The 19,058-nt window shown below is 41.2% G+C and overlaps 1 protein-coding gene across 2 annotated transcripts in view; it reads right to left on the bottom strand.

The window, feature by feature from the left end:
• DAPP1 (dual adaptor of phosphotyrosine and 3-phosphoinositides 1) overlaps window positions 1-19,058 on the bottom strand; it is a 267,600-nt gene that overhangs the window by 11,486 nt on the left and 237,056 nt on the right. The window contains exon 7 of one of the 2 annotated variants that reach the window (XM_053703480.1): window positions 8,789-10,768. The exons of the other annotated variant lie outside the window; for it this stretch is intronic. Within the exon in view, the coding sequence (XP_053559455.1) occupies window positions 10,685-10,768 (84 nt within the window). The 3' untranslated portion in view covers window positions 8,789-10,684. Of the gene's footprint in view, window positions 1-8,788; window positions 10,769-19,058 lie in introns of those variants that run through there. 2 annotated transcript variants of the gene reach the window in all.

The following is a 19,058-nucleotide window of genomic DNA, read 5'->3' as shown; positions in this document are numbered from 1 at the left end:
TATATAGTGACACTGTTTAACCCACCATTACTGTAAATAATGAGTTAGTGACACAGTCTATAATCTGCCGGTGAGATGGCTGGCCTGACCCTACCCGCCCCAGTACTTTATAAAGTGAACACAGTAGTCTGTGACATGGTCCAGCCCCCCCGTACTGCATATAGTGGTACTGTATAGTGACACTGTTTACCCCCCGTGCTCTAGTAACAAGGTCTGTAATTTGCTGATTCCACAAACATAAACACACACATACATACATACATGCATAAATACACACAGTCACATACATACATACAAACACACACATACATACATACATGCATAAATACACACACAGTCACATACATACATACAAACACACACATACATGCATAAATACACACACAGTCACATACATACATACAAACACACACATACATGCATAAATACAAACACACACATACATGCATAAATACACACACAGTCACATACATACATACACACACACACACACACACGCACACACATAAACACCAATGGGTAAAACAGAAACACTAACCCCTGTAGTCAGATACACTAGCGAGGCATCATGTCACACTCACATGATATCAGTGCAGGCAGTGGCAGGTCAAAGTTTTTTATTGGAAAATGTTTTGTTTGTTTGTTTGTTTGTTTGTTTTTAAGCTGGGCCCCCACCCTCAGGGGCCTAGTCGTAGTTTCCCCCTGACTGCTGCATTCTGAGACAAAAGCATTGCACTTTCACAGATCAGTGACGTTGCTGGCTTTTTCACAGCTGTAGTTTAAGAAATTGGATAAGCTAGATGGCACTACCCTAGGAATCTTATTGTATGAGGGATATGGCCACTTTCAATACTCCTCAGGCTCTGAAAGGGACAGTCTACACCAGAATTTTTATTGTTTAAAAAAGATAGATAATCCCTTTATTACCCATTCCCCAGTTTTGCATAACCAACACAGCTATATTAATATATGTTTTACCTCTCTGATTACCTTGTATCTAATCCTCTGCAAGATTGCCCCCTTACCTCAGTGCTTTTGACACAGGCAGTTTAGCCAACCAGTGCAGACTCCTAAATAACTCCACGGGAGTGAGCACAATGTTATCTATATGACACACATGAACTAGTACTGTCTAACTGTGAAAAACTTTCAAAATGCTCTGAGCTAGGAGGCGGTTTTCAACGGTTTAGAAAACAGTTTGAGGCTACCTAGGTTTAGCTTTTCAAAAATACCAACAAGGGAACAAAGCAAATTTGATGATAAAAGTAAATTGGAAAGTTGTTTAAAATTGCATGCCCTTTCTGAATCATGAAAGTTTAATTTTGACTAGACTGTCCCTTTAATACATGGAATAATTGTTGTGGCTAAAAGGTGATATGTATCTAGTTATATATTACCTTGTTCATTTAGAGAGAACTGAAAAAAGGATACAACATAAGAACTATTTTAACCCCCTAGTAATTCTCTGCGTGGTTTCCACAAAATGATTAAAAAAAAAAAATATCTAACTTTATTTAGAAATTGTTAAAAATGTGTTGAATTAAAAACATTTATGCTAGTAGTGGTCTCACCAAATAGGATATATACATATCTCAGTGTTTGTACCATGATATGGGTCTTAATTTATAATCTCATGTATTATAATAGGTCTGAGTTTGGTTAGAGTCTTATCTCTAAATAGATGGGTATTAGATCACAAGTTTACTTACCCACAGTACTATGTATTGCAGCTTTAACAACTAGGGAGATAGCAATATTTCCTTCTAATTTATAATGGCATTCGAGGCCTATTATATATTAGTAATCTGGGACAGTATCTTAATATGTTTCACCACCCTGTGTTCCACTTAGTTTGTAACAGTGGATTAAGAAATTACTTATAGTTTTGTAATTTGATTTAGAAAGAAGACTTATATGTTAGTCATTATAATGTACACTGTCTCTTTAAAATATTCAACTACATCTAGTAAAGTTCTCCTTTCTTAAATATCCCTGCTAATAAGTGTTCTCACATTGGGCTGATTCTTTATAGCGGTACATAGGGATAATCATCATACTCCCCATTTATATCCATCTTTACATTAAATAGGAATTGATAGATATAGTCTTGCAGATAGATTGATGTAGGTTATGTGAAATATAAAGATTACCTTTTACATTTACAGCGTATCTGGCTATACAGTATATATATATATTATTTCCAGGGGCGTATTTAGGTTTTGTGCTGCCCTAGGCACTCAAAATTCTGCTGCCCCCCCCACCCCACCCCAGGTTTAAGGCCTTTTTTTTAGACATAATGGGCGCGATCCGATATCGATCGCAGTTTGCGGCGCAAGCGAGGGAACCGGCGTCGCCCGCAGTTTCAGCTCGCAACTCGAGCCATCCCATATAGGTCGCCGTCAGATGCTAACGTGCCGTAAGTCTCACAAACCAGCGATGTCCAGAAATCTGCGTAAGTACAAATTTCTGGCGTCGCCAGTGACTTGCGCCACGTTAGAATCTGCCGGCGCCTATAAAACCTGACTAAAGTCTAAAACACCCGCACTGTCTAACACGCCTCCCTAACATAGCCCGCACTGTCTAACACGCCTCCCTAACATAGCCCGCACTGTCTAACCCTCTATCCGCTATCCCCCCTCACTAGCCTAACAATAAAAAAGCTATTAACCCCTAAACCGCCGCTCCTTTACCCCGCCGCAACCTAATAAAGTTATTAACCCCTAAACCGCCGCTCCCGTACCCCGCCGCCAGCTATATTATATCTATAACCCCCTAAAGTGAGCCCCTAACACCGCCGCCATCTATATTAAAATTATTAACCCCTAATGTAAGCCCCTTACACCGCCGCCATCTCTATTAAAATGATTAACCCCTAATTTAATCTACCTACCCCGCCGCCAGCTATATTATCTATATTAACCCTAAGTATATTATAGTTAATATAGGTATTACATTATATATATTAACTATATTAACCCTAATTATATTAGGGTTAATATAGTTACTATAGTATTTATATTAACTATATTAACTCTATCTAACCCTAACTAAATTTATATTAAATTAATCTAATTAATTTATAAACTAAAATATTCCTATTTAAATCTAAATACTTACCTATAAAATAAACCCTAAGATAGCTACAATATAATTAATAATTACATTGTAGCTATGTTAGGGTTAATATTTATTTTACAGGTAAATTGTTAATTATTTTAACTAGGTATAATAGATATTAAATAGTTATTAACTATTTAATATCTACCTAGTTAAAATAATTACCCAATTACCTGTAAAATAAATCCTAACCTAAGTTATAAATACACCTACACTATCAATAAATTAAATAAAGTACAAACATCTATCTAAAAATACAATTAAATTAACTAAACTAAATTACAAAAAAAAACAAACACTAAATTACAAAAAATAAAAAAAAGATTACAAGATTTTTAAGCTAATTACACCTATTCTAAGCCCCCTAATAAAATAATAAACCCCCAAAATAAAAAAAATTCCCTGCCCTATTCTAAATTAAACATATTTCAAAGCTCTTTACCTTACCAGCCCTTAAAAGGGCCTTTTGTGGGGCATGCCCCAAAGAATTCAGCTCTTTTGCATTCAACAAATACAATCCCCCCCCCCCCCCCATTACAACCCACCACCCACATACCCCTATTCTAAACCCACCCAAACCCCCCTTAAAAAAGCCTAACACTACCCCCCTGAAGATCTCCCTACCTTGTCTTCACCACACCGGGCCGAACTCCTGATCCGATCCGGGCGATGTCGTCCTCCAAGCGGCAAAGAAGAATTCTTCCTCCGGCGATGTCATCCTCCAAGCGGCAAAGAAGAATTCTTCCTCCGGCGACGTCTTCCTCCAAGCGGCAGCAAAGTCTTCATTCTTCCGGCGGCATCTTCAATCTTCTTTCTTCGCTCCGCCGCCGCGGAGCATCCATCCCGGCCGACTGCTAAACTTGGAATGAGGTACCTTTAAATGACGTCATCCAAGATGGCGTCCGCCGAATTCCGATTGGCTGATAGGATTCTATCAGCCAATCGGAATTAAGTTAAAAAAATCTGATTGGCTGATTGAATCAGCCAATCAGATTCAAGTTCAATCCGATTGGCTGATCCAATCAGCCAATCAGATTGAGCTCGCATTCTATTGGCTGTTCCGATCAGCCAATAGAATGCGAGCTCAATCTGATTGGCTGATTAGATCAGCCAATCGGATTGAACTTGAATCTGATTGGCTGATTCAATCAGCCAATCAGATTTTTTTAACTTAATTCCGATTGGCTGATAGAATCCTATCAGCCAATCGGAATTCGGCGGACGCCATCTTGGATGACGTCATTTAAAGGTACCTCATTCCAAGTTTAGCAGTCGGCCGGGATGGATGCTCCGCGGCGGCGGAGCGAAGAAAGAAGATTGAAGATGCCGCCGGAAGAATGAAGACTTTGCTGCCGCTTGGAGGAAGATGTCGCCGGAGGAAGAATTCTTCTTTGCCGCTTGGAGGATGACATCGCCGGAGGAAGAATTCTTCTTTGCCGCTTGGAGGACGACATCGCCCGGATCGGATCAGGAGTTCGGCCCGGTGTGGTGAAGACAAGGTAGGGAGATCTTCAGGGGGGTAGTGTTAGGCTTTTTTAAGGGGGGTTTGGGTGGGTTTAGAATAGGGGTATGTGGGTGGTGGGTTGTAATGGGGGGGGGGGGGGATTGTATTTGTTGAATGCAAAAGAGCTGAATTCTTTGGGGCATGCCCCACAAAAGGCCCTTTTAAGGGCTGGTAAGGTAAAGAGCTTTGAAATATGTTTAATTTAGAATAGGGCAGGGAATTTTTTTTATTTTGGGGGTTTATTATTTTATTAGGGGGCTTAGAATAGGTGTAATTAGCTTAAAAATCTTGTAATCTTTTTTTTATTTTTTGTAATTTAGTGTTTGTTTTTTTTTGTAATTTAGTTTAGTTAATTTAATTGTATTTTTAGATAGATGTTTGTACTTTATTTAATTTATTGATAGTGTAGGTGTATTTATAACTTAGGTTAGGATTTATTTTACAGGTAATTGGGTAATTATTTTAACTAGGTAGATATTAAATAGTTAATAACTATTTAATATCTATTATACCTAGTTAAAATAATTAACAATTTACCTGTAAAATAAATATTAACCCTAACATAGCTACAATGTAATTATTAATTATATTGTAGCTATCTTAGGGTTTATTTTATAGGTAAGTATTTAGATTTAAATAGGAATATTTTAGTTTATAAATTAATTAGATTAATTTAATATAAATATAGTTAGGGGTGTTAGTGTTAGATAGAGTTAATATAGTTAATATAAATACTATAGTAACTATATTAACCCTAATATAATTAGGGTTAATATAGTTAATATATATAATGTAATAACTATATTAACTATAATATACTTAGGGTTAATATAGATAATATAGCTGGCGGCGGGGTAGGTAGATTAAATTAGGGGTTAATCATTTTAATAGAGATGGCGGCGGTGTAAGGGGCTTACATTAGGGGTTAATAATATTAATATAGCTGGCGGCGGTATAGGGGGATTAGATTAGGGGTTAATAATTTTTATATAGGTGGCGGCGGTGTAAGGGGTCAGATTAGGGGATAGATAAGGTAGATGGCGGCGGTTTTAGAGGCTCACAGTAGGGGGTTAGTTTATGTAGATGGCGGCGGGGTCCGGGAGCGGGGGTTTAGGGGGTAATAACTTTATTAGGGATTTCGGGGGGGGGGGGGGGGGGGGATCGCGGTTGACAGGAAGATAGACATTGCGCATGCGTTAGGTGTTAGGTTTATTTTCTAGTTAGTTTAGGGAGTTACGGGGCTCCAATAGTCAGCGTAAGGCTTCTTACGGCTGCTTTTTGTGGCGAGGTGAAAATGGAGTAAGTTTTCTCCATTTTCGCCACGTAAGTCCTTACGCTGCATATTGGATACCAAACTGCGCGGGTTTGGTATACCTGCCTATGGCCCAAAAAACTGCGGGCAACGGCAGAAATATACGCGCGTAACTTCTAGCTTACGCCGTATATAGGATACCAAATCCGCGCAATTATTGGCGTCGCCGGCTTTTGCGGGCGACGATTTTTATCGGATCGACCCCAATATTTTTGGGGCAGGGTGTAAAAAAATATAAAATGTCTTTTTAAGTAGATGTTCACCAGGGCTTGCATTCACTCTAGTCACACACACACACACACACATATATATATATTAAGACATTATTTTGCAAGTCAGATGATTAAAGTGTTTATATCAGAAAAAAATATCCTTCACTGTATAATAGTTTGTCAGTAGGTAGTTGTTTAACCTTAAACATCTTCTTTGGTGATTGACAGTTATTTAAGCAAAATATCTGATTGGATAAATATGTAATGAATATACAAACTGGCCTTTAAAAGTACTTAAAAAATACAACAGTAGTTATGATAGGTTTAGGAATTGTATCCTAGGGGATAAAGTCACATGATATAATCATAATAAAGTATATACTTGTATTGTTTCTGAATGTATTAAATGCATACAACATATTTTCAGTTGTGTTTTAAGTCACATAGTTGTATAGATTCAGCAATAAATACTTATTCTTTGCATGTATGACAGATAGACAAACAGTAAATGTACAAGTATTTAGTGACTAATCCGTTTAAGTATTTTAATGCCTAATGAAGATGTATTGAAGGGAGAAAAGCATGTGCTGTTTCACAGTGGTCACATTGTAGTGCACACTGCACTGTGTAGTCTGTGTGAGTCTCAATCACGCGGTGGAGCCAGGAAGAATACCGCATTCCCTCTCAGTCCAGGCCAGGCTGCGCAAGTGAGCTCCGCCTCCACTGTCACCACGTCATGCGCATCCACATACAATCCCATAGGATAGCAATAGCTGGGCCAGCCATTTAAGTCATTAGTAATTGGTTGATTTAGCCACCCGGCCATGAGTTCAGTAGAGTGGCCCTAGGGACTCAAAATTCTGCTGCCCCTTAAAAATCTGCTGCGCTAGGCACCGGCCTTGTTGGCCTATGCCTTAATACGCCCCTGATTATTTCATCATGTTTATTTTATTCACTGAAAGTAGCAGCAGTTGTTATCTGGTACATCTTATGCAATGTTCAGCATTTACAGATGTATCACTCCCCAAGCTGTGCTGTACTAACTAATTGTTACACTGTTGCTTCTAATCAGTTTGGGATAGTGCTCAGATAAAGATGTTTATATTAGCCAGAATTCTAACTCATATACCAAAGAACATAACTCTGCAACAATTTTCTATTTCTAACACATAACGTATCTAGTAAGTGTGTTCCCACATCATATCATAAGGCAGTCTCTATCGCCATTATTATATTATATCCCCTTATAAATCTCAGGTGTTGTTGCGATTATATTTTCACTCGTTGCTCAGTTTCAAATATACGCTCCTTTCAGTTTTCTTAATTCCAGACTTAATTAAAGTTAATTAGCGTATACCTAAAGTGCTATCGATAGCTTAAACTTGCATATGATTGTGACTCAGACTTAATCTAATTCATATCTGGTTTGTACCATGTTCTAGCATTTTTTTCAATTAAGGCTCCCACATGCCCTCTCCCCTTAAAGGGACACTGAACCTAAATTTTTTCTATCGTGATTCAGATAGAGCATGCAATTTTAAGCAACTTTCTAATTTACTCCTATTATCAAATTCTTTTCTTTCTCTTGGTATCTTTATTTGAAATGCAAGAATGTAAGTTTAGATGCCGGTCCATTTTTGGTGAACACACTGTGTTGTTCTTGCTGATTGGTGGGTAAATTCACCTACCAATAAACAAGTGCTTTCCATGGTCTGAACCAAAAAATAGCTTAGATGCCTTCTTTTTCAAATAAAGAAAACAACAGAATGAAGAAAAATTCATAATAGGAGTAAATTAGAAAGTTGTTTAAAATGGCATGCTCTATCTGAATCACAAAAGAAAAAATGTGGGTTCAGTGTCCTTTTAACATGTTTTTCCGGCTTTCTCAAAAGGAGAGGTGCCCCGTCACTGGCGGCTTTTTATGCTCAAAACCACGCCTCTTTCTCGTTAGGGGCAAATCGGATCTTTTACATATCTTTTCCACCACTGATTATGGGATAATATTTGAGTAGTACTGACATCCTTATACGCTTCATAGAATTAATAGTTTGTATACGGATATAATACATTTCTGTGTACTTTTGTAAAACGTACTTCCTCTCGAGCGTATCCTAACATCCAATAATAATCAATCTTGGTTTCTTTTGGGCAATATTTATATTTTTGCCTATTGTCTTCTTATATTAATCCACTAGGCTGAGTCTTCTTGGCTTCTTTTTCTTATATTTTGTCATATAGTGTATATATGTGTGTTCAGAATCGAATAATGGTAATTTCATACTATGTGACATAATCATTGCTATATCATAATGTGTTATGCCTAATCGTGTATTAAAAACAATTTAATCTGTGTTGGCATTACTAGTATTTTTGTGATCATAATGATATCAGTGATATAATTTTTTACTTCAATTGAAAATGCCATTGTTAATAAAAAATAATATCTTTATGGTATTTATGAGAGCTGTTATAATTTATGCAAATTGGTAAAGATAAGGTGACAGAAAATTATTTAAAATCAGTGATATGTTGTAAGAAGAATAGTGTCTTCCATTGGAGTGAGTACATTAGTGTAGCATAAATTGTGTGAATATAAACAATAAAAAAATATTAAAGAATATAAAGAGATGAGGGGAGAGGGACTTGGGGAAATGGTTCAGTGTTTATTAAAGTTCTTCAGATCACAAGGCGACATGACATTTAAGTTTATATATATTATTGTAATAGTGGCCAAATGTAATATCATTATGAATCCTGTACTTTTAATAATGTTGCTCATTTTTCTTTAAATATCACGGATACAACATTTTCTCATAAGTCTGACTTTGTTGTATGTAAGTTTAGATGGAAGTTCTACTTTTATGTAAAATGGATTTACAGGTATGTAAAAAAGTTGTTTTTTTCATTGAGGCCTTCTGGTTGTACTAGGTTCATCAGATAAATCCAGCGACTTTCTTTTCTTAATAAGGTTTGTTCCAGATATCCACCTCTAATTCCCATTGTTATTTTTTTCTATGCCAAAGCATTGGAATTCAATAGTTTTGTCCTTTTGGCAAGTAAGGAAATGGGATGCTACACTTGTTTTTCGTTTCCTTTTTATCCTTGTTGGCCCTCCTTATATCACTCAAGTGTTCTAACATCCTCACTTCATTTTCTTGAGGTCATTCCTATGTAAATTACATTTTCATTTAATTGCATATATGACACCTCTGTGTTGAAGTTGATATGTCTGTATCTTATGTACCTTTCCAAATGTGTCAGTTATTAATTTGATGGTTTGCATATGTTTACAGATTGAACAATTTCTACATTTGAAGTTATCTTTTGCTATTGGGTTAATTGTTGTCTTCCTTTTGACAAAGTGACTTGGACTTAATATATCTTTCAGATTTTTGGTCTGCCTGTATCCTACCTGGATTTTGTCTCCTATGATTTGATTGAGAAGAAGGTCTGCTCTTAGAATCTTTAGGTGTTTTTGTAAAATATTGATTACTTGTTGAGTGTGGAGGGAATAGGTGACTATTAATCTTGTTCATCTTTTATTTTGTTCTTTTTTTGTAATAGTTCCTGTCTGCTAGTGACATTTGCTCTTTGTCTTGCTTTTTTTATCCAGCGATTGCTGTAACCTCTTTGTCTCAGTCTTTGTTGCAGTTCATCTGCTCAAATTTTATGTTTCAGCATCAGAGCAGTTTCTCTTGACTCTTAGGAATTCTACTATTAGTAATTATTTTACCGTATGTGGTGAATGAACGCTGGTGGAGTGTAGGATATTGTTCGTGGCTGTTTTTTTTCTATATATGTCCATCTGTATAATTCCTGATTCATCTTTTCAGATTTTTAAATCCAAAAAGGTAACTTCATTGTGTAACTTCATTGTAGTTATACTCCCAGGCAAGTTTAATATTTAAATTATTTGCATTTAACTGATTGAGGAATTGCTTGAGGGTTTCAGACGAACCTTCCCAAATGAAGAATTCATCATCAATGTATCTTATCCATAGAGGGATGTGGTTTATAAATTCTGCATTTTCATCCAAAAAGAGTGTATGCTTTTCCCACCATCCAAGAAGAGGTTGGCAAGTGTTGGTGCACATGCCATCCCCATTGCTGTCCCCCTTGTTTGTAAGTAGAATTGTTGATCAAAAACAAAATAATTATGGTTGAGTAAGAAGTTTAATAATTGTAGTATGAAACAGTAGTGTAATTTTTCTTCTCTTGATGATGAAATCAGGAATCTTTTTACTGCTTCTATACCCAATGTATGATCTATGGTGGTGTATAAAGCTTGGACATCTGCTGTAACTAAGAGTCTCTCATTTTTCATTTGGATGCTATCCAAGTGATGTAGTAATTCCATAGTATCTCTCACAAAAGATTGTAATTGTGTCACAAATTCTCTGAGTCTATAGTCGATGTATTGACTACCTTTCTCTGTTAAGTTATTAATACCTGAGACTATCGAACGGCCTGGGAGAATGTTTGGATTTTTATGGATTTTTGGTATGATGTAAAATGTGGCAATTTTTTGGTTGATTACTGTTAAGAATTTGCTTTCTTCTGATGATATGATTTCATCTTTTCTTGCTTCAGATATAATTTTGTTATATTGTTCCTGGAATCTTTCTGTAGGATAAAATAATAATTTAGAATAACATTCTTTATTTCTGAGTTGTTTATGTACTTCTCTTAGGCACATGTCTTTTGGCCATATTACCACATTACCACCTTTATCTGAGGGTTTCTTTATCAGTACATCATCTCATAATTCTGAAATTTCTTTAGTTATTATTTCATTAAAGATTGCTATATGTATTGATTTATTCAATTTGGGTATATATTTGGATTTGTTTGTAATTAGCTCTCTCTAATTTTTATCCATCGGAAAAAAAATATCCATCGAGTGAAACTATAATCGCAACAACACCTGAGATTTATAAGGGGATATAATATAATAATAATGGCGATAGAGACTGCCTTATGATATGATGAGGGAACACACTTACTAGATACATTATTTGTTAGAAATAGAAAATTGTTGCAGAGTTATGTTCTTTGGTATAGGAGTTAGAATTCTGTCTAATATAAACATCTTTATTTCTGAGCACTATCCCAAACTGATTAGAAGCAACAGTGTAATAATTAGTTAGTACGCCACAGCTTGGGAGTGATACGTCTGTAACTCCTATTAAATGCTGAACATTGCATAAGATGTACCAGATAACAACTGCTGCTACTTTCAGTGAATAAAATAATATAGAGAAAATAAACATGATGAAATAATAGATATAGCCAGATACCCTGTAAATGTAAGCTGTAATCTTAATATTCAGTGAAATAAACAAACCAAAAGTATTTCATTGTGCAATCCGTGACCACAGTTATTGTTTCACATAACCTGCATCAATCTATCTGCAAGACTATATCTATCAATTCCTATTTAACGTAAAGATGGTAATAAATGGGGATTATGATTATTATCCCTATGTAACTCTATAAAGATTTTTTTACAATGTGAGAACACTTATTAGCAGTGGTATTTAAGAAAGGAGAACTTTACTAGATGTAGTAGTATATTTTAAAGAGACAGTGTACATTATAACTGACTAATATATGTCTCCTTTCTAAATATAATTACAATACTAGCAGTAATTTCTTAATCCACTGTTACAAAATAAGTGGAACACATGGTGGTAAAACATATTAAGTTACTGTCCCAGATTAGTAATATATAATAGGTCTTCAATTCCATTATAAAATAGAACATATTGCTATCTCCCTAGTTGTTAAAGCTGTAATACATAGTACTGTATGTAAGAAAATTCGTGATCTAATACCTATCTATTTAGAGACAAGGCTCTAACCAAACCCAGATTTATTATAATACATGAGATTATAAATTGTGATCAAGAAACAAAGGTGTCCAGCGAATCAAAAATAAAAAGATACATTTTTTTTAGTAAGGTTAAAAAGAAACACTGAGTATATGACACCAACAATGTGTCATGTTTGGATGAAGCCTACGCATTTCAGCACGTAGCCGTGGTCATGGCCTTTGTTTCTTGACTTCAAATCAGCCAGTATTTCCAGCTTATTCCTGACAGAGCCGTTTCCACACTGGTTCAAGGCTTTTTGTGATTGGTTGGTGTGTGACACATGAGAGCCGAGCCTCTCAACGGATGTAGATCAGAGATGCTAAACGGAGCATTGCGGTCAAGTTTTACAGCTCCTGGTGGGCCCTGGAAGCGGAGGCACGTAGTGGGAGGGGCCAGTTGACCGGATGGGAGGAGAAGGCCCAGTCGGTGGGTGGAGTCACCCCAGGAAGAAGGTACAGGTCAGCGCAGGGAGAAGCAGGGCCAGTAAAGAAACTTACCTGGTCGCGGAAAGAGCTCCCGAAGTTTTCGCTGGAAGAAGTTACGAAGACCGTGGATCATGGATATCGAGGAGATGCTGGCGAGGATTCGGGCCGTGGCAGATGAGAGAGGGTCATCATGGATGCAGGACCGGATCGCAAGTCTTCTGGGGAATGACGAGGAGATCTTGGATGAGAGGTCGGCGACGGCTCCAAAAGCAAGACCGGTGCGGCGAACACGGCCTCCGAATCGGCTCAGTCCTGAGCAGAGGCCTCAAGGGACGCGACGCAGACGGAGCCTGAGCAGGGAGAAGGTGAGGCCGGGTAAGAGATCCGGAGTAGCAGCAGGGTCACAAGAGGCCGGGGCAGCAGATGGGGCACAGCGCTTAATGGTGGAGGCGGTAGTGGAGGAACAAGGCCGTAGGCCTGGTGGAGGTATGTCCCAGGAAATAAGGCACGGCCCAACTGGGCCATTACTATTGTCAATACCGGGGGATAATGTGTTGTCGGGCGGTATCGCACTAGGTGCGGGGGAAGCTAGGGGTAATGAATCGAGCGGGTTAACGCAGGGAGTGAATGGCGCAGGCGAGGAGCAGTTAAGGGAAATTTTGGCGGCAAATTATTCAAAGTAGGGGGGAGGAGAGCAGTCGAATGTTAGGAGTACAAATGAGGGTGACGCATCGGGTGGGGCCGGAGGGGGTGGGGGGGATTAGTCCACCATTGTTCTCCGAGAGGATAGGGGGGGACATCAATACAATTAGGAGAGAAATACAGGTTATTACAGACAAAGACAGAGGGAGAGCTAATGAAAAGGGCGCGGCAACAGGCCAGACGTCGCATAAAGCAGGCAGGCCACTTAAGAGTAACACGGTGGGCAGGGGCACCAGTAAAAAAGGGCCCCCTAGTGTGTGTATTGACCCATTAAGGATAGAATCATTCCCTAGCTCATCAGAAGGGGAAGATATGGTCCCACCTTCACCCGACAACAGGGGGGGGTAAGCGGGGAACCAGTGGGCAGAGCATTAGGGGGGGCCACGAGGACCAAGGGGGAACTATGGGTGTGGGTCATGTGGGACATGCTTATGGGGGGAGGTCTGAAGGGAGTACTAACCAGCATATGTCTATAGCAGGTATGATGGTGTCCAGAGTACAAAGTAATAGGAGTCGGGACGGCGGCGAGGAGGAGCCTTTCCGCCTAGCAGATTCATGGACGGACACTATCAGATTGGATACAGGGGAAGAAGCGGATACTGAACACCCCCCGGTTACGAGATTGGTAGGTGTGGGCACACAAAGGGGTAAGGGAACAGGTCAGCGGGTGGGGCTCACTTTACACCACGGGAGGGTGGTGAGCAGGGGTAGAGGGGCGATTAGAATTCCAACTGGGCAAAGGGTGCGGACGGCCAGCAAGGCCTGCAATAGGGAAGGGGGGGCGAGAGCAATACTTAAAAAAGGTAATAACTCAGTGGGGAATAAGGGTAAGAAAAGTGGCTATTGGGCAAGAAACATTGTTGTGAGGGGGGGAATAGTAAGGGAACAAAGTAGGAGCACGGATATGGTGTCAATGGAAAGTACGGTACCGTTATCCAGGGATCATTCAATTAATGTATTACAGGTTCCTCGAGAGAGTGGTGGTCCATTACAACGAGACCCAGTGGTGGAACGGTCTCAGAGCATGGGAGTACATCCATCGGAAGCAACGGCGGTGGCGGCGGTAGCAGGTAACAACTTATCTCCTTTGCAGTTGAGGGGGGGTGGGCGCAGTGGGGATAACTTGTCTATACAATTAGTGGAAGGGCTGAGGGCGCTGCTGCGTTCAGTCGAGACTTCGGCTGTTCCTGTGAACACACAACTGCCGCAAGAAAAGGCTTGGGTCCCTCTGGGGATAGAAGAGCATAGGGCAGTTGTGGCTAATACTTATGTGGGGCCTAATAAGGCCGGCGCAGTAGGCAGTGAGGTGTCAGTAATGGCTACGGTTCCTACAGTGGCGCAACAGGCGGCGGCTGAACTCTCGGAGCTCTGAGTGGCGGACACAGCGATGGCTCGATCATGCCTGTGTTCGATCAGTCCGTTAGGTCTACATCTGACGAAGGATGCCAGATTAAAGATCTACGCCAGAGAATATATAGAATTATTTTCATTGCTCCCTTTGGAGCAGTCATTTGAAGTGTCCGATGAATCCAAAAAGGACATCGTTAGGAAGGAAGAGGATGAGAGAAAGAAGCGATATAGGAAGCTCCCCAAAACCTTTTCTAACTGGTTTCAGGCACTTGTAATTTATGCCAGTGTTATGGCAGAGAGGTTTCCGGAACATGGAGCTCCAATGTTCTGTTATTTGGATGAAATCGCTGCAGCACAGCAAACGTATGGTGGTTTGGCATGGTGGTCATATGACGAACATTTTCGTCAGAGACTAGCGGTAAAACCTACAATGAGGTGTGATGACCGAGACATGGGGCTATGGCTCAAAATTATGACCCCACTGAGAGCGGGGCAGTCCTTTCGGCCAGGAGCCGGCAGTCCAGCCGCAGCTACGTCACAAGCCATGGGCAAAAAGGGGTTTTGCTTTGCATACAATGAGGGACAGTGTAAATGGGGAGCTTCCTGTAAGTTCCAGCACGATTGCTCAGGGTGTGGTGGAGCACACGCCTTCGCAAAGTGCTTCAGGAGAGGAAAGGTTAGTGGGAGAGCCGAGATGCCTAAAGAAGGGGTTGTCCCCAATCAGGGCGGAAAAGATGGAGCCCTGGCTAGGCCGTTACGCCAGTAGTTGGGGCTGTCGGGAAAAGGCGGCAAAGCTACTACATGGTTTTATGGTTGGTTTCATCATCCCCTCTGTTGGGGGTTCTGATCATTTTGCAGGGAATTTGAAATCAGCTAGGGAGTGGCCTCAAGTGGTTAAGGACAAGCTTTTTAAGGAAGTGGGGTTGGGCAGGATGGCGGGACCTTTTGATTCTTTGCCTTTTCCAGGACTACGGCTATCTCCGTTAGGAGTAGTCCCAAAGAAGGATCCTGGAAAATTTAGGCTGATCCATCACTTGTCCTTCCCAAAGGGTAGATCGGTTAATGATGGAATCCCACCGGAATTGGCATCGGTAAAATACGCCTCTTTTGACTCGGCGGTTGCTCTGGTCAAAGCGGCGGGTGGGGGTGCTTTGATGGCAAAAGTAGACATTGAGTCAGCTTTTCGTTTACTTCCGGTGCACCCGACTTCACACAAGTTACTTGGGTGTTGTTTTGAGGGAAAAGTGTTTGTTGACCTGTGCTTACCCATGGGGTGCTCCATATCGTGTGCACTCTTTGAGAGTTTTAGCACTTTTTTGGAGTGGGTTGTAAGGATACAGGCTAGTTTCGCGTCTGTGGTACACTACCTAGACGATTTTTTATTCGTGGGCCCCTCAGGTTCGATGGTTTGTGAAGTGTTAAGAGATACTTTTTACCGGGTGGCGGAGGAATTTGGGGTGCCCATTGCGATGGAAAAATCCGAGGGGCCAGTGACGGTCCTGAGTTTTCTGGGCATTACGATCGACTCGGAATTGATGGAATGCAGGCTTCCGGTCGACAAAGTACAAGATCTGATTGGGGTGATCCTGCATTTCTTAGCAGCCTCGAAAGTGCAGCTAGTGGAGATGCAGTCCTTGATCGGCAAGTTAAACTTTGCATGCCGTATCATCCCAGTGGGTAGGGTTTTTTGTCGCAGGTTATCACTGGCAACAGCGGGCATTAAGCAGCCACATCATTTCATTCGGTTAACTTTGTCCTTAAAAAAAGATCTGAAAGTATGGAAAGTTTTTCTTAGAGATTTCAATGGGTCCGCTTTGATTCAGCCATCCAGAGTCTCATGTGAGGAACTTGGGTTGATGACGGATGCGGCAGGGAGCAGAGGTTTTGGTGAAATTTTTGGCAAGGAGTGGTGCGCAGCAGCTTGGCCAGAGGAGTGGATTGAGAGTGAGGTTATAATGAACTTGGTATTTCTAGAATTCTTTCCCATTCTGGTGGCCCTGTTTGTTTGGAAAAAGGAACTACGGGACAAGTCGATCCTGTTCCTCACCGACAATATGGGTGTAGTGGCAGCAATTAATAGTTTGTCCTCATCTTCTCCTCCGGTGATTCGGTTGTTGAGGGTGTTTGAACTGCAGTGTATGAGGTTAAATATCGGGGTCAAAGCAAAACATGTGCCTGGGGTTCAGAATTCGGTCGCTGATGCACTCTCTCGTTTTCAGTGGCAGCGATTTCGGGCACTGGCTCCACTGGCAGACAAAGTGGGAAAAGAAGTGCCGGAACACTTGTGGAGCCTTGGCTCGGAGGATTGGCCGAATTGGTGAGATCTTCATTGGCTCCGAATTCTTGGAGAGTCTATGCAAAGTTTTGGAAAGAATGGGAGTCGCTGCTGGGTCAGCACAATATGGTCGAGGGTGACCACAGGTGTCAAGACCTTTTGTTGAGAATGATCTGGCAGTGGAAAGGGTGCGGGTTGTCTCCCTCAGCCATTGACAAACGGCTGACTGCTCTGGCCTTCCGATTTAACTTGTTGGGGGTTGTTGACATCACAAAAATGTTTTGTATTCGGCAAATTATGAAGGGCTTGAGGAGGCAAGGGGGCGGGGCGGATAGTCGCCGGCCGATTTCTTTCACGCTGTTGTCACGCCTTTGGAAAGCACTGGAAGGGGTGTGTAACTCGGCTTATGAAAGAGCCTTTTTCAGACGGCCTTTGCTTTGGCCTTTTTCGGAGCATTTAGGATTTCTGAGCTGATAAGTTGCTCAAAGAAGGCACAAGGCGGCTTGTGTATTGATGACGTGGGTTTGACGGATGCTTATATGTCCTTACTGTTAAGACGATCAAAAACTGATCAGGAAGGGAAGGGCAAAACGGTAATTCTCTATCCTACGGGGGTGGAAGTATGCCAGTGCGGGGCATTGAGGGGGTTTTTGGCAGTGAGACAAAATGTGGGAGGGTCGTTGCTAATGCACGAGGACGGTAAGGCGCTGTCGCAGTATCAATTTCGGACAGTGTTGGCTAGGGCTTTAGATGTCATGGGACGCAATCCAAAGGAATTCAACTCACATTCCTTTAGGATAGGCGCAGCAACGGAAGCAGCCGCTTTGGGTTTGGGGGAAGAGGTAGTAAAAGGGGTAGGGAGGTGGTCTTCCAAGTGTTTCTGGGCATACGTACGTCCTCATTTGTTGAGTCAAAAAACCTAATGCAACATCTTTTCCGTCCCTCTTTTTTCAGATCCGCTGCAGGTTTGGTTGGTGGGCCACTCTTTTATTTATTGGGCACAAAGGGCAGCAGGGTCCAAGGAAGACGGCGTGCAGCTAGGATTTCAAAAGAAAAAAGCGGTGTTAAGGTGGTTTGGTATTCGGGGAATGCGATGGGAACAGGTCGTGTCTGCCATTGTGGGTTATGCCAGGCATTTTCCTCGGCCCGACGTTCTAGTAATGCATGCCGGGGGCAACGATCTGGGTTCCCTTCCACAAAAAGAGCTAGTCAGGAGGATTAAGAGGGATTTGTCACGTTTACGGGATTTATTTCCGGGACTGCGGATTGTGTGGTCCACAATGGTGCCACGATTACATTGGAGAGGGGCCTGGGATCAAAGTAGGTTAGATAACAGCAGGCGGAAGGTGAACAAGTTGATTGCGGCATTCATAAAAAAAAACTAACGGTTCAGTCATCCATCATGAGGACCTAGAGGATGTGGGAAAAGGTGAATTTTATTTACAAGACGGAGTTCATCTAAACGAATTTGGAATACGGCTTTTCATTCTGGCCATTCGTGAGAAACTCCAATTGCTGATGTGAAGGGTGGCGGAACTGGTGAAGTGGTGACTTCCCAGTTTGTGGCGGTGTGCTAGCATCATCAATTGTCAGACCAAGGCATAAAATGGCTGGTGTTTAGCCTCTCCCAAGGGGTGGGGAGAGCTAGGTAATTTGCTTCTTGGGCACGGGGTCCCTTGGAGCTGGTATAAGGTGGATGGAACGGACTTAGCGCCTTGCGAGGTCCAGTTGAGCAGAAAGACGGCCTGGTCTGGCAGTGATGAAGGACTAACCCTGGGGTGGGGTTAAAGGGCACGTATAAATGATGCTAGCGCATAAAGAGTTGGGATTTGTTGGGTGTTATTGCACTTTCTTTTATTTATTGCGTTATTGAAGTTGATGTTAAATTAATAAACAGGCTGTGGCCAGAATTTTATACCACAAATTACGTGTCTGTCAATTTATTTCATAAAGTGTTAAGTTAATAAATTAAGTGCTATGTGGGGGCCGGTCATAGACGACTCAGTAGGTCATGGTGGGCCCCGGAAGCGGAGGCACGTAGTGGGAGGGGCCAGTTGACCGGATGGGAGGAGAAGGCCCAGTCGGTGGGTGGAGTCACCCCAGGAAGAAGGTACAGGTCAGCGCAGGGAGAAGCAGGGCCAGTAAAGAAACTTACTTGGTCGCGGAAGGAGCTCCCGAAGTTTCCGTCCCTCCCTCCCCAATTTAAGTTAGAAATTCTTATGGTTGGTTGAGTAGTCACTGTCTGTGGGGGCGGTGTGCTAGCATCATCAATTGTCAGACCAAGGCAT

This window comes from Bombina bombina, chromosome 2 (assembly GCF_027579735.1).
Source record: "Bombina bombina isolate aBomBom1 chromosome 2, aBomBom1.pri, whole genome shotgun sequence".
Classification (NCBI taxonomy): Eukaryota; Metazoa; Chordata; class Amphibia; order Anura; family Bombinatoridae; genus Bombina; species Bombina bombina.
The sequence above is the reverse complement of the archived record's forward strand: the minus strand, read 5'-3'. Positions and strand labels throughout refer to the sequence as shown.